Source organism: Gobius niger, assembly GCF_951799975.1.
Source record: "Gobius niger genome assembly, chromosome: 18".
Lineage (NCBI taxonomy): Eukaryota > Metazoa > Chordata > Actinopteri > Gobiiformes > Gobiidae > Gobius > Gobius niger.
Genome location: NC_136869.1, coordinates 2,510,776 through 2,523,911, shown reverse-complemented (window position 1 = coordinate 2,523,911; position 13,136 = coordinate 2,510,776). Strand labels below are relative to the sequence as shown.

Here is a 13,136-nt window from a genome sequence, read left to right as displayed (position 1 = left end):
AATAATACATTGTGTAACATTTCATTCAGTAGATATAATGAAATACAGGCATTTATTTGATTACAGATATTTTTATTGTTGAGCAATCCTTAAACCCTGTCCACTTGCTGTGAGCGGCTCACCTCTCCTCAGACCTGACTGGGGCCTTACTGGGAGTGGGACGTCTCCAGCTCGTCTCCATAGAGATTCAAATAGTTTAGGTCCTCATCCGAATCCATTCTTTGATTACCCACTGCAAAAATAGCTTTTCTGTGTGAGTTGCTCATTAAGAGCATGTTTTCTAATGGAAACAGGTGAATCCAAAATATTACTCAGCGTGTCTTTAAGAAACCAAGCTTGGAATTAGATATTCAACAACACTGGAAAATTGTCACATCTCCCTTTTAAATCTACAAAGAAACACTGACTGCAATAAGAGCAAAGAGCAAACTTGCTCAAAACCTGAAAACCGAAAAAGATGAGTGTCACAATAAATGAAGATATTTGTGAATGTCAGTGATTGATGCTGTGGCATTTGGCTCAAGTGTCCACTCAGTCTGTGGGCCTTCTGTGAATGAGTACGGACAGAAGGCTCCGGCAACAGTCAGCGCTGAATCAGAGACAGCCCACAGCGATCGCCGCTCTGCCACACTAACCCTTGTGTTTCTTTGCAGGTATCGGGCACCTGTCTCTGAAGAGGAAAGGGGCTCTGAGCGTAGCAGAAAATGGCGGCTCGTTGCGTCGTTCCTGTGAGTTCGGGTCAGACATGCTCTGGCCGCCGCCGCTGGAGTCCGACGGTGAGTGACACCAGCGTCAACGCCAGTTAGAGGGTCGGATTGAGCAGCATCAGACAAAAAGCCGACATGCGCATCACCACCATTTTAACGAGTTAAAAATCAAGCCGAGGTGTTTCTGGAACATTGAAATTGAGAAAATGCGATTTTTTGTTCCATAAGAAAAAGTTTTTCTACAGATTGTCAATGAACAACAGTCACAAAACAAGTGGAATGGTCTCTTTTGTTAGAGACCATTCCACTTGACTGAACAGGGAGGTATTTAAAACAAAAATGTTTTCACAAAAACTAAAATAAACTCAGGATTTGTCGGTGCTGCCCCCTGTCTGTTACTTTGGGCATTACATTAATACATAGACACTGCTTCTATTGGGTTTATTAGCAGCGCTGTGATCGATGCAGTGTCAGTGGGTTGATTTAAAGTCTCATAGATTAGTTTAAACATTATGAATGGGAATATATTTATAGCATCACTGTGTTCTACTTTCACAGCAGACTGATGGACTGTGTTATAAAGCCTGTGTGTCCTGTGAGCTTGTGTCAGAGCTGTGTGAGTCACCCCCCTGTATGTGTCCCTCTCTCCGACAGAGAACCACTCCGCTCCCCCAGACGTCACCGGCTACTCGTCCGACTCCCCCCACTCGCACACAGAGCGCCACCCCATGTCCAACATGGGAACGATCGCCCGCAACACGCAGAAGTACGGCAACGCGGAGAGGATGGAGACCGGCGACGGTAAACAGAGATCACACTGTGCGGGCTGAACACATCCAGACACGGACACACCAGGGACTCAGGAACCTTAACCTTTATGTAATAATGAGAAAACAGGCTCAGATTTGTGTTGACAGACATGATTCTGAAGCTCTAGTTGACAGTAGTGCATTAGTCAGTCTTCAAGGCAAGTTTATTTGTACACAAGGCAAGTCAAAGTGCTTTTGCTGCATAATATTACAAGCAGGCAGATCAGATCAATCCGTAAAACATCAATATAATCATTAATCAGTTACGTTCAAAGCGAAGAGCGAAGAACAAGTACTTTCAGTGACATATTCACTGCTAAAATGAATAATTTGAGGCCTGTCGCACATGTTCTGGACTCTACTCTAGCTGTGCAGCCTCTCAATGTTTAGTCCTGACTCTGGGACATCAGGACTTTACTGTCACATTTTTTTCCCGATACCAGTACTTTAACCCCTTAACTCCCACCTGAACCGAGCGCATTTTCTCCAGCTTTACCCCAATCCAAAAGCTTCTGGAAAAAAGGTGTGAAAACAGCAACAAAACTGAGACGAAAACAAGAATGAAAATGTGAAAAAAGTGAGAAAAAATTGATGAAAAATTGCGAAAAAAGTGACAAAAAAGTCATAAGAATTCGACAAAAAAATGCGAATAATTTGACGAAAAGGTGACAAAAAAGTGACAAAAAATGGACAAACCCCCCCCCCCCCAAAAGTGACAAAAAAGTTACAAAAATTTCACTAAAATGAGATGACTGCCCAACAAAAAAAGTGATGAAAAAAAATCTGATGATGTGAGGAAAAAGATCAATTTAGTTTTGTAGTTCTTAGCTTTCAAATGAGGTGTTACACTGGCCTACAGGATTTTGGTAAAGCTGAACTGGAGAAAATGCTCTCGGTTCAGGTGGGAGTTAAGAGGTTAAAGGGACTAGATGCAAGTTATCATTTTTATACTCACTACTGCCACCTCAGGTCTTTCATGTACCTGCAGTTTCTCTATTAAACTCGCGCATGACGTAGCTTCAGACCCGAATTAACACCTTATTGAGTGACAGTGCAGGATTTTAGAGGCAGTTGTGGTGAACAGGTCTGAGCTCATTCTACACATCAGGCCTTTGCTGGAGTAATACATCATTTTAGCATTTTTAAACTCTATTTGGTCCCTATCAATACTTGGTTTTCGATACCAATGCTCGAACGATACTTTTTCTGAACTAAAATATTTGTCGTCTAGAACCAGAAAACAGAACAACAATGTGTGGAAGATCTGCATATTTAGAATATTGGGTTCATCTCCAACGTCAACATTAAAGGGGCTGGAAGCAAGTTCGCCATTTTATACTCACTACTGCCACCTCAGGCCATATGTGTAACTGCACCTTCTATATTAAGCTCGTGCATGACGGCAATTCGGGCGAAGTGACACATTTTTGAGTGACCGTACAGGATTTTAGAGGCAGTCTGAGCTCATTCTACACATTAGGACATGGCTGGAACATGTAGGGGGAGGAAAATACTTAATTTTAACATTTTTAAACTCTTTATAGTCCCTTTAAGTAAAATTGTGCAAAAAAAGAATAGAACAAGGAGGAATAAACTGGGGAAGAAATTAGGGGAAAAATGGGGGGAAATAGGGATAATATTTGTAAGCAAAAATGAGCCGAAAAAAAAAAAAAAATGGGTAAAAGTCGCTTCCTTTCATGCTGCTTTCATGCAACAGCATCATAACTTGGATTTAATACATGTTTTCTTTCGGTGCTTGCTTTGATTTACTCCATACCAGTATTACCTAAACTTTTTTTCTGATGCCGCACTGGTTTGGTTTAACGGTTCCCAGCCCTATATGGAAGAACTTTCTTTAAAGCGGACTCAACACTGCAAAAAGCTTAATGCTGGTGTTAAGAGTGAGACCAGATTGGGACATTCAGATAAATAATCCTAGCAGACTGATGGATTTTCGAAGTTGAAGACCCTTGATTGATTTCCCGCAGGCGTCCCGGTGAGCAGCCGCGTGTCGGCGAAGATCCAGCAGCTGGTGAACACGCTGAAGCAGCCGCGCAGACCTCCGCTCCGAGAGTTCTTCGTGGACGACTTTGACGAGCTGTTAGAAGGTCAGACACTTCTGTGAACGTGACCAAAGTTTATCAGCAAATAAACCGCAGAGCTGCACGAAGCAAACTCACTATTACCCACAGATTCTCCTTCCTTTTAGTGAGTTAAAGTGGGGGTTTTCTCTCCGTAACCCGGTGTCTGACCTCTCCTCCACAGTCCAGCAGCCGGACCCGAACCAGCCGCGGCCGGAGGGGGCCGAGATGTTGCCCGTTCGGGGGGAGGCTCTGGGGGTGGTCACGAACTGGCCGCCGTCTCTGGAGGCGGCTCTGCAGCGCTGGGGCACCATCTCCCCCAAAGCCCCCTGCCTCACCAGCCTGGACACGGCCGGCAAGCCCCTCTACGTGCTCACCTACGGTACGACACACACACCTACTGCACAGCGGCGTCATAGTTACTTAGTTTACAAAACATATTCACCAGTGAGAGCTCATTCTCTATTTTATCGTAAATAACCACATCACACTAGGGCTGCAAGTAATCGCTTGGCTGTGAATGGTGTAGGAAAATTGTATTTTTTCTATTTTTTTTAATCACATATAGCTTAAGTGGCGCTGCTTGAAGAGGTGTTGATGGAGTAAACTAAAGGGAAATGTTTGTTGGAGGCTCTATTCATGAAATTTACAATGAACAAAATGTACACAGACCCGAACTATATAAACAAAGTAGGATTTCATAAAAAATGCTACATTTTTATGTCATTTTTGCTCCATTTTAGTCTGTGTGAACCAGAAAACGATTAATCGATCGTCGTTTCAGCCCTACATAACACAGCGCATTATACCAAAGATTCTGAGAAATATTGTCTTGTTCTTTTTACTCAATCACGTCATCAGAAATACAAAATTAATCCTCATAGTGATGTTCCTAAGGTTTCCCACTATGTCCAAATTTGCATTTAAAATATCCGTATTTTCCCACTCTTCCTTTCAACTGAAGAGTTACAAATCTGGAAAATGCCACATGACACAAGACAAACATCAGCAAAAGAAGAACGTTACTAAGATCCACATATTAACAGGTTACCTTTTTGAAAAGACGTTTGTAGGTCAAACGTTTGTACAGCTTTCCCAGCTGTTGTTAGTGATTTTATAATAATGGTAAAGCTTAGCCCTTACCCAGTGAGACAGACATGAGTCTACTGAAAGTGGAGATACATCTGTTCCATTAGGGTCACCAAGGGGCGGAGAATTCCTGATGAATTTCAAAAATATTCTGTAAACGTTCCCAAAATGTTGTGAGTTTTCAAAACTTACGCCAAAAAGAGGTTTTTTTTTGCGTTTTTCCGGCTAGTGCACAATAATTGAACTATTAGTTTTTATGTAATAGCTGCTATACACGAGGAAATTCAACAAACATTTCTGGACATTTATTGTGAATTTTCCGCCCCTTTGCAACCCTAAAAGAAAAGTCTCAGTTGTGTTAATTCCCTGTTTTTTCCCGTGGTAAATTTCCGACTTTGAAAACAGCTCCATGTAAAGCTCTCACGGGGCCTGACTCAGTGACCTTTCTGTCTCGTCTCCAGGAAAACTGTGGTCGCGCAGCATCAAACTGGCCTACAACATCCTGCACAAGCTGGGCAGCAAACAGGAGCCCATGGTGCGGCCGGGGGACCGGGTGAGGCGCTAAAGCAAACTTTATAATCACCTGAATACCTGCGTCTGACACACACAAGTCAGTAAACTGTGCGTTCTGGTAAACACCTTGTCGTGCCTCTCCTGTAGGTGGCGCTGGTGTTCCCGAATAACGACCCCGTCGCGTTCATGGTGGCGTTTTACGGATGTTTGCTCGCCGAGGTGGTCCCTGTGCCCATCGAGGTCCCGCTCAGTCGGAAGGTACGCACAGCTCTGGCTCTTAAACTATATGTCTATAATCCAGGTGTAGAGACGTCAACATTAACAGGGTATCTGCGGGTCTTAAAAAGTCTTAGAAAGTCTAACCAGTTTACCATGGATTTAAGACCAAATAGGCCGACTATTTGGTCTTAAATCCAGGGTAAACTGGTCTTAAAAATTAACGTTCAACGACCCAATTATTTGCGCACAATTTAGTTCAAAAAGTAGACAAATAAATGCACAGAAGCAGTGATGAGGAGCCGCCCGGTGCCGCTCATTTACGCACTGGCCGCCGCCACAAACACGCGTAAACTCAGCGATAGTCGAGCGAGGCAGAAGGACTCTCCTTCAGAGCTTTATCCGCCCAAAAAAAACCACTGAAGTCAGCAGAGTTTAGGAATCCAGAACATGACCGAGGTGTCGCTGATGGATCCGTAATGCTGCTGTCGGGGGAAAGATACGTCCAATATGAAACAACGTGAAGATAATCCTTCACTGTAAATATCCAACTCAAGGTAATGAACGGCATCATTCACAATAAAGTTTGTCCAAATGTTGGGAAACACAAAGCTAACGCTCCTCTGCTCAGGGACAGAAGGAAAGAGAAAGTCCTGTTACTTTAGAAACACGTTTCTCACTTTGTTCATCAAAACATCTGACAAACAAGTTTAGAAAACATCAAACCTAGACTAGATTCTGGCCTAATAATAATATAATTAAAATAATTATGATAATGAATTAGTTGTAAAGTTGACAGTGTTTTGTTCTACGCAAACGAGTGGAAAAGCTGCTTTTATTTTTAGAAACAGTGAATGTTTACCAGCTCAAGTATTACAAAGCATTTTAAATCCAAAATATAAATATCTGTTGTTTTCTTTCATTCGATAATTGTGAGTAATTATTCAATCTCAATATTCTTTTTATGGGATAAGGTTGTTCAAACTTGAATGGTTGTTAAAATGCCTAATGTGAAAAATGAAGTTCTTACATTTGTACATCCCACTGTGAAATCAGAAACAACAGTTTGACACTTGGATTTTTGTGACAGTGATTTTCTTTACAGTCCATTTATATATTCAAAAACAGGTCTTATTTTTGAGATTTTGTGGTCTTTAAAAGGTCTTAAAAAGTCTTCAATTTGACTCTGCAGATCCCCTGGTTAAGTGCTTTCACATTTACAACGGTTATAAATAGGTTCATCGTCTGAATTTTCTGACCCATAGTAAATCACTCTTAAGTCTAATGAGCCGTAGTGCATGATAACCGCATAACGTCGCCAAAGGAAGAGTCCCAAAAGAAGCATGGAAATCAGCTGATCGGTTCCTTTGTTCAGGACCTCTTTGTAATTATAGTGACTTTATGAGACACTATACACACAAAACTTCCTTCCTTCGTCTTTGTTGTCACGTTATAGTCGTTTTATTTACCAGACAGGCAGATCTTAATTACCATGCACAGATGTGAGTGTAGTACTTGGGCGTTAAGATGGCATTAGATTTAACCTGCTGCTGCTTTTGTCTGTGGATCTTCTGTAACACGACTCTCAGATACTGTTATGCTCAGAGACAAATGCAGAGCAGCTGACTACAACCACAGCTGCTTCCTCCCACTAAAAATACACTTGATGTAATTCATTTCATATTGAATCACGGATCTCTGTGATGTTGTCTCACAGGCCTTTATCACTCTGTGTGCATCCGGGTTTTACTGCTGCGCCGAGGCTCTGACTCACCTGCAGCAGCAGCACTGGTCTTATAGTGGTAGGACTGAGCCAGGACTAAAGCATTTCTCTCTAAGGGAAACCTCTTCTGTGTTTGACCCACGCTTCAACTGCTGCGTTTGGAAGAAAAAGATTCATTGAAAGTGTTTCTAAACATGGGACACAAACTAGATCATAATTAGACCTTTCGTAATTAGCTTTATAACAGGGGCATTAGAATACATTCAATCAGTTATGCCAAAATCAAGGTCTTAAATGTCATTAAAAAGCATTACATTGGAGTCAGACTGTCATTAAATCTAAATGTATTGGAAAATTATGACATCGCTCAACAATTTTTACTGTATAAGTTAATTGTAAAAACAAAAATGTTTGATGTTTGATCAACCTCTGTTTGATGAAATGTTTGCTTATCTTAAGAAATGAAATATGTGCTGATTTTTTTCCACATTTGTTGCATTAAAACATAGTATTTAGGAATTAAAAATGGCATCACAAAGCATTAAATTTGGCTTGCTTCCTCCTGTATAAACTCTGTATAAAAAAAAAAGACAAATGAGTTGTACTCGTATAGGACAATTACGCTACTATAGGATTACTACTGTATAGTAGAGCTGAACGTTATGTACAAAATTTAATATCTCGATTCATTCCAGATATCTCGATATCGATGCAATAAGGTATAACTGTGGGTTTGATGAAAACCAAGCATTTTTCAGAAAAATAAAAACATAATAATAAAAAGTGCAGTTTTATTGATGAAATTCTATATCATTTGAATCTTGATTTTTTCCATTTTAATGTTTTAAATGTTCAAAACTCGATATCAATGCAATAACAATATATCGTTGCTTGTTCAATATTAATATCTTGAATTTTCATAACTCGATATCGGCCCTACTGTATAGGACAGAGGTGGGCAAAGTAAGGCCCTGGAGCCAAATGCTGCCAGCTTTGTCTTTCAATCTGACCAGCACAACATGAGACCATCCCAACATGCCCTGTCCACACAGAGGAAACACCAGTGTTTTCACCGACACAAACACAGACCAGACTGGGGCTTTGTTCAATGTGTTTTTTCGAGTACATTCTAGTTGACAATGTCACTGTTTTCAAACTTCCAAAACTGCAGCTATATACGATTATAAGTGTATCCAATATGGATTTAAAGTGTGTTGTGGTTTCAGTGTTTGGAGAATTTAGTTTGTTTACTATGAAATGTTAGCATCGTGCCAACGCTACTACTTGGACCACCTGTGCAGACAGCAGCTGGAGGAATGGACAACTGCAGATGTTTAAGATGACACTGACAAAAGGGAATAATCCCGGACTCAAACAGCTCTTCACATATTCTGCATTAGTTAAAGCTCAACCGAGTCCAAATACTGTGTAGAGCAGGACCTGAACCACATGAGAACCCCTGCTCTAATGGTTTTGAGGAGACTCTGCAGGAAATGAGGCTGTGTAGAAGAATGTGGAGTTGTGTGGCTTATATCTGCTACACCTGACTCTACAGAATCATTTACAGGAGATAAGTGTTCGCTCAGTGGAGTCAGTGGTCAGTTATAGTCTTTACTGTTTAAATCCAGATTAAAACCTGTCTTCTACAGTAAACGTCTCCTGTTCTCCTCACACTCGGGTGCTCAGCCTCTGCCCTGATCTTTGAGGTTTCTCTCTGGCTGCAGCAGAAAGGCCTGCCCCTTCCCCCGGTGCCTCAGTGTGCCTCAGTGTGCTGCAGTGTGCTCCGTGGGACTGAGAACACGTTGTAGAGCTTGTAGCGTGAGTGACAGTTTGAAGATGGTAACGTGGTGTTTCTGACGGCAGGACGCGGGCAGTCAGCAGATCGGCTTCCTCCTGGGCAGCTGCGGAGTCACTGTGGCCCTGACCAGCGACGCCTGCCACAAAGGTTTACCCAAGAGCGCCACCGGAGAGATCCCCCAGTTCAAAGGTCAGGGGTCACACGCCATCCATCACACAGCGAGGGGCGGGAGTGGCCGAGGGGGCGGAAAGGGGATTTGTCATTAGAGTTTGATTGATGTATTCATCAAATGAAGCGGGATCTTTTTGCTGAATGAGTTTTGGTGATGGTAAACGTTTTGTCCCGGTTCCATGTTGTTTGACCCCCCCCCTCCTCTCGCGCCGCTGTGTCCAGGCTGGCCCAAGCTGCTGTGGTTCGTGACGGAGTCGAAGCACCTGTCGAAGCCGCCCAGAGACTGGTTTCCTCACATTAAAGACGCCAACAACGACACGGCCTACATCGAGGTCAGAATGCAACACTGTGGCTCTCCTGACTAACTGCTATGACATCAGACTTTCAGACGGGATTCATGCTAGTTTTTCTGAGGTCCTTTTCAGAGATTGCAGTTGCATAATTTACTATATAAAATAGCACAACACGATTTAAAAAAACAGTTTTAATTACAGAAATGTGGCACATGGCATGGAAAAAATATATATCCAGTTTACACATGGTCATCTGATGTGTAGATGTGTTTATAAATCTGTATTTATTTTTTACTCTGCGTGTGCTAACTGAGAGCTGATTCCTGTTAAATATTGCTCTGTAAAGCTCTGTGGATTTCAGATCATTTGTTCTCGGGTGAGCAAGTTTTAAGTAGTCAGTATATTGGAATATCGGTGTCTACTTTCAGAAAAACCTAGCTGATCAGAGAAGAACTGTGGCTGTTTTTTTAAAATATTGCATTCCCCATAAATACAATTAGTTCAATTTTGTTGGTAATTGTAAGCCAAGAAAGGCCTGAGTGCATTAGGTGGATATGGACAAGCTGCCCCATTTTATGCCTCTTGAAGTTTGTGAGGATCTCCTGATTTTGATTTTTCTGGTTTATAGTATAAGTCGTGTAAAAAGTCTCTTGTTTAGAGCATAGTTAATTTCAAACGTGTCTCCACTTGTTGTTTATAGTAGGCTCTGTGTTAGAAAGCCAAGCCGAGTAGTGCTCCCCCTGGTGTTAGGTTTCGTTATCTACATGCTGTGGGGGGGTGGCCGCCGCATGGCACAGAGATGCTGGACCAATTAAGGACTAAAAACAGTTATACCTTTCTTTTAACCGTGCGTTTTTAAACATAAGGTAAACTTCACTTTAGTTTACTCATGTAGGTGCAATTTCATGTTGTTTTTCCTGTGTTTATTATGCTAAGTTGGCACTTTGCACATGCATGTTTTCCCCCTGTTTAATTAAGTGATTATATAGAAGAGTTCATTTTGCAAAAGCAGATGTCTCCGTTTTAAAACATTTCCAGAACCGTTTTGGATATTTGTTACTGTGCTTCACTGATGACACTTGTGAAGCTAAAGTTGTGTAGAACTAATGACTTAATATTTCCATGTCACTGAAACTGGAAGTGAAAAAACTGTAATTTGTAAGGTTTTCAACAGCACTTATCGTTTTTGCAAATTAATTATTTCTGTTACGCATTATTTAATGCTGTGTTATTGCCTTTGGTTATCATTTCAAACCTGTATTTTCTACTTAGAGTTCATTTCAGTGCTTTATTGCTGATAAGTGGGTCATCCATAGTGCCTCCACTTCAGTTTAAGTCATGTAAAAAGTCTCTCCTTTTGTTCTTTATAGTAAAAGTCGTGTAAAAAGTCTCTCCTCTTGTTCTTTATAGTATAAGTCGGGTAAAAAGTCTCTCCTCTTGTTCTTTATAGTATAAGTCGTGTAGAAAGTCTCTCCTCTTGTTCTTTATAGTATAAGTCATGTAAAAAGTCTCTCCACTTGTTCTTTATAGTATAAGTCATGTAAAAAGTCTCTCCTCTTGTTCTTTATAGTATAAGTCGGGTAAAAAGTCTCTCCTCTTGTTCTTTATAGTATAAGTCGTGTAGAAAGTCTCTCCTCTTGTTCTTTATAGTATAAGTCGTGTAGAAAGTCTCTCCTCTTGTTCTTTATAGTATAAGTCGTGTAGAAAGTCTCTCCTCTTGTTCTTTATAGCATAAGTCGTGTAGAAAGTCTCTCCTCTTGTTCTTTATAGTATAAGTCGTGTAGAAAGTCTCTCCACTTGTTCTTTATACTGTAAGTCATGTGAAAAGTCTCTCCATTTGTTCTTTATAGTATTAGTCGTGTAGAAAGTCTCTCCTCTTGTTCTTTATAGTATAAGTCGTGTAGAAAGTCTCTCCTCTTGTTCTTTATGGTATAAGTCATGTAAAAAGTCTCTCCTCTTGTTCTTTATAGTATAAGTCGTGTAGAAAGTCTCTCCTCTTGTTCTTTATAGTATAAGTCATGTAAAAAGTCTCTCCTTGTTGTTTATAGTATAAGTCGTGTAGAAAGTCTCTCTTGTTCTTTATAGTATAAGTCGTGTAGAAAGTCTCTCTTGTTCTTTATAGTATAAGTCATGTAGAAAGTCTCTCCTCTTGTTCTTTATAGTATAAGTCATGTAAAAAGTCTCTCCTTGTTGTTTATAGCATAAGTCGTGTAGAAAGTCTCTCCTCTTGTTGTTTATACTGTAAGTCATTTGAAAAGTCTCTCCACTTGTCGTTTTCAGTACAAGTCGTGTAAAGACGGCAGTGTCCTGGGAGTGACGGTGACGAGGATCGCTCTGCTAACTCACTGTCAGGCTCTGACTCAGGCCTGCAGCTACACTGAGGGTAAGACGCCGCGCCTCCGCCTTCTGTACGTCCACTTCTACACCATGTCACCATGTTTTAACGCGGGCCCGTCCTGTTGTGTGCGCAGCGGAGACCATCGTGAACGTGCTGGACTTTAAGAAGGACGTGGGTCTGTGGCACGGCATCCTCACGGTACGAAAACTACTCACATGTAACTTTCTCCTCCATGTCCGTGCAGTTGATTGTAAAACTTGTCTTTCATGGCGGATTCTTTTTGCTGAGGCTGTAGGATTAAAGTTGTTGTCATATGTTAACATGTTGTAATGTGGTGTTGCAGACTGTGATGAACATGATGCATGTGATCAGCGTGCCCTACTCCCTGATGAAGGTCAACCCCCTGAGCTGGATACAGAAAGTCTGTCAGTACAAAGGTATGGACTCTTGTTCTCCTAATGTTTCAACTGGTGAAAAATGTTCTGTTTGCTGTCATGTTTATATATTGTTTGATTTCATTGCACAACAACGCACTCATCAAGTCAAATCATCAGCATATTGCCAGAATGATTATTTGCACTTGTTTGGTATTGAATATAATGCCAGAACTGCACTCTGCCTCCCTCTGCTGGCCAGTACCTCTCTCACAGATGGTTTGATTGAAAATGAAATATCCTAAATGTTCATTATGAGGCTGCTTTGTAATAAAATCGTAGTGTTCTAAAGTGAGTTGATGATATGTAACATCTCATTTGTAGCTTGTTCAAGACTGATTTCACATTATACACAACAAATTAAATTCTGATACAGATTGAGCTGGTTTTCTCAGGTTGACAGTGGGTCCTCAGTTTAGAACCACTTCTTTAGATGATCCACAATACCATATAGGCTACGAAACTCTCACTGGATTATTATTCCTCATCATGTCCACTATTCTGTGTCCTTATTCTGAATCAGTTTTACTAAAGAAATCCAGAGGAAATTCAAGTGACCGTCAATGGTGGCTGTGTATGGAGCCCTCAGATCAGTATATGTTTTGTTTTTGAGTTGGCACACATCTCCAGAAATGGTAGCCTAATGCAAGTTTAATAATACGTTTCTAACAAGGGTTTACTGTCATTTTTACTCTGTGGCATAAATCTGAGTTTAATTATATTGTTAAGCTCTTAACTCCCACCTGAACGGATCCAGTTTGGCTTTACCCTAATCAAAAAGCTTCTTGGGAAAAAAGCACCAAAACAGCCACAAAAAAACAAAACAAGAGAAAACAAGGATGTAAACGCAACAAAGATGTGACAAAAATGTGACAAAAACTCAACAAAAATGATAAAAATTCAACAAAAATGTGACAAAAATTCAACAAAAATGTGACAAAAATTCAACAAAAATGTGACAAAA

The 13,136-nt window shown here is 40.9% G+C and overlaps 1 protein-coding gene across 1 annotated transcript in view; it reads left to right on the top strand.

The window, feature by feature from the left end:
• The window catches only part of LOC306977676 (disco-interacting protein 2 homolog C-like), a 78,079-nt gene that overhangs the window by 42,495 nt on the left and 22,448 nt on the right, over positions 1-13,136 (top strand). Inside the window, exons 6-16 of the mRNA XM_079576084.1 lie at positions 654-776; positions 1,362-1,508; positions 3,505-3,624; positions 3,782-3,979; positions 5,148-5,239; positions 5,347-5,457; positions 9,002-9,125; positions 9,330-9,439; positions 11,681-11,783; positions 11,872-11,936; positions 12,082-12,175. Coding sequence (XP_079432210.1) covers positions 654-776; positions 1,362-1,508; positions 3,505-3,624; positions 3,782-3,979; positions 5,148-5,239; positions 5,347-5,457; positions 9,002-9,125; positions 9,330-9,439; positions 11,681-11,783; positions 11,872-11,936; positions 12,082-12,175 — 1,287 coding nt within the window. The remainder of the gene's footprint in view (positions 1-653; positions 777-1,361; positions 1,509-3,504; positions 3,625-3,781; positions 3,980-5,147; positions 5,240-5,346; positions 5,458-9,001; positions 9,126-9,329; positions 9,440-11,680; positions 11,784-11,871; positions 11,937-12,081; positions 12,176-13,136) is intronic.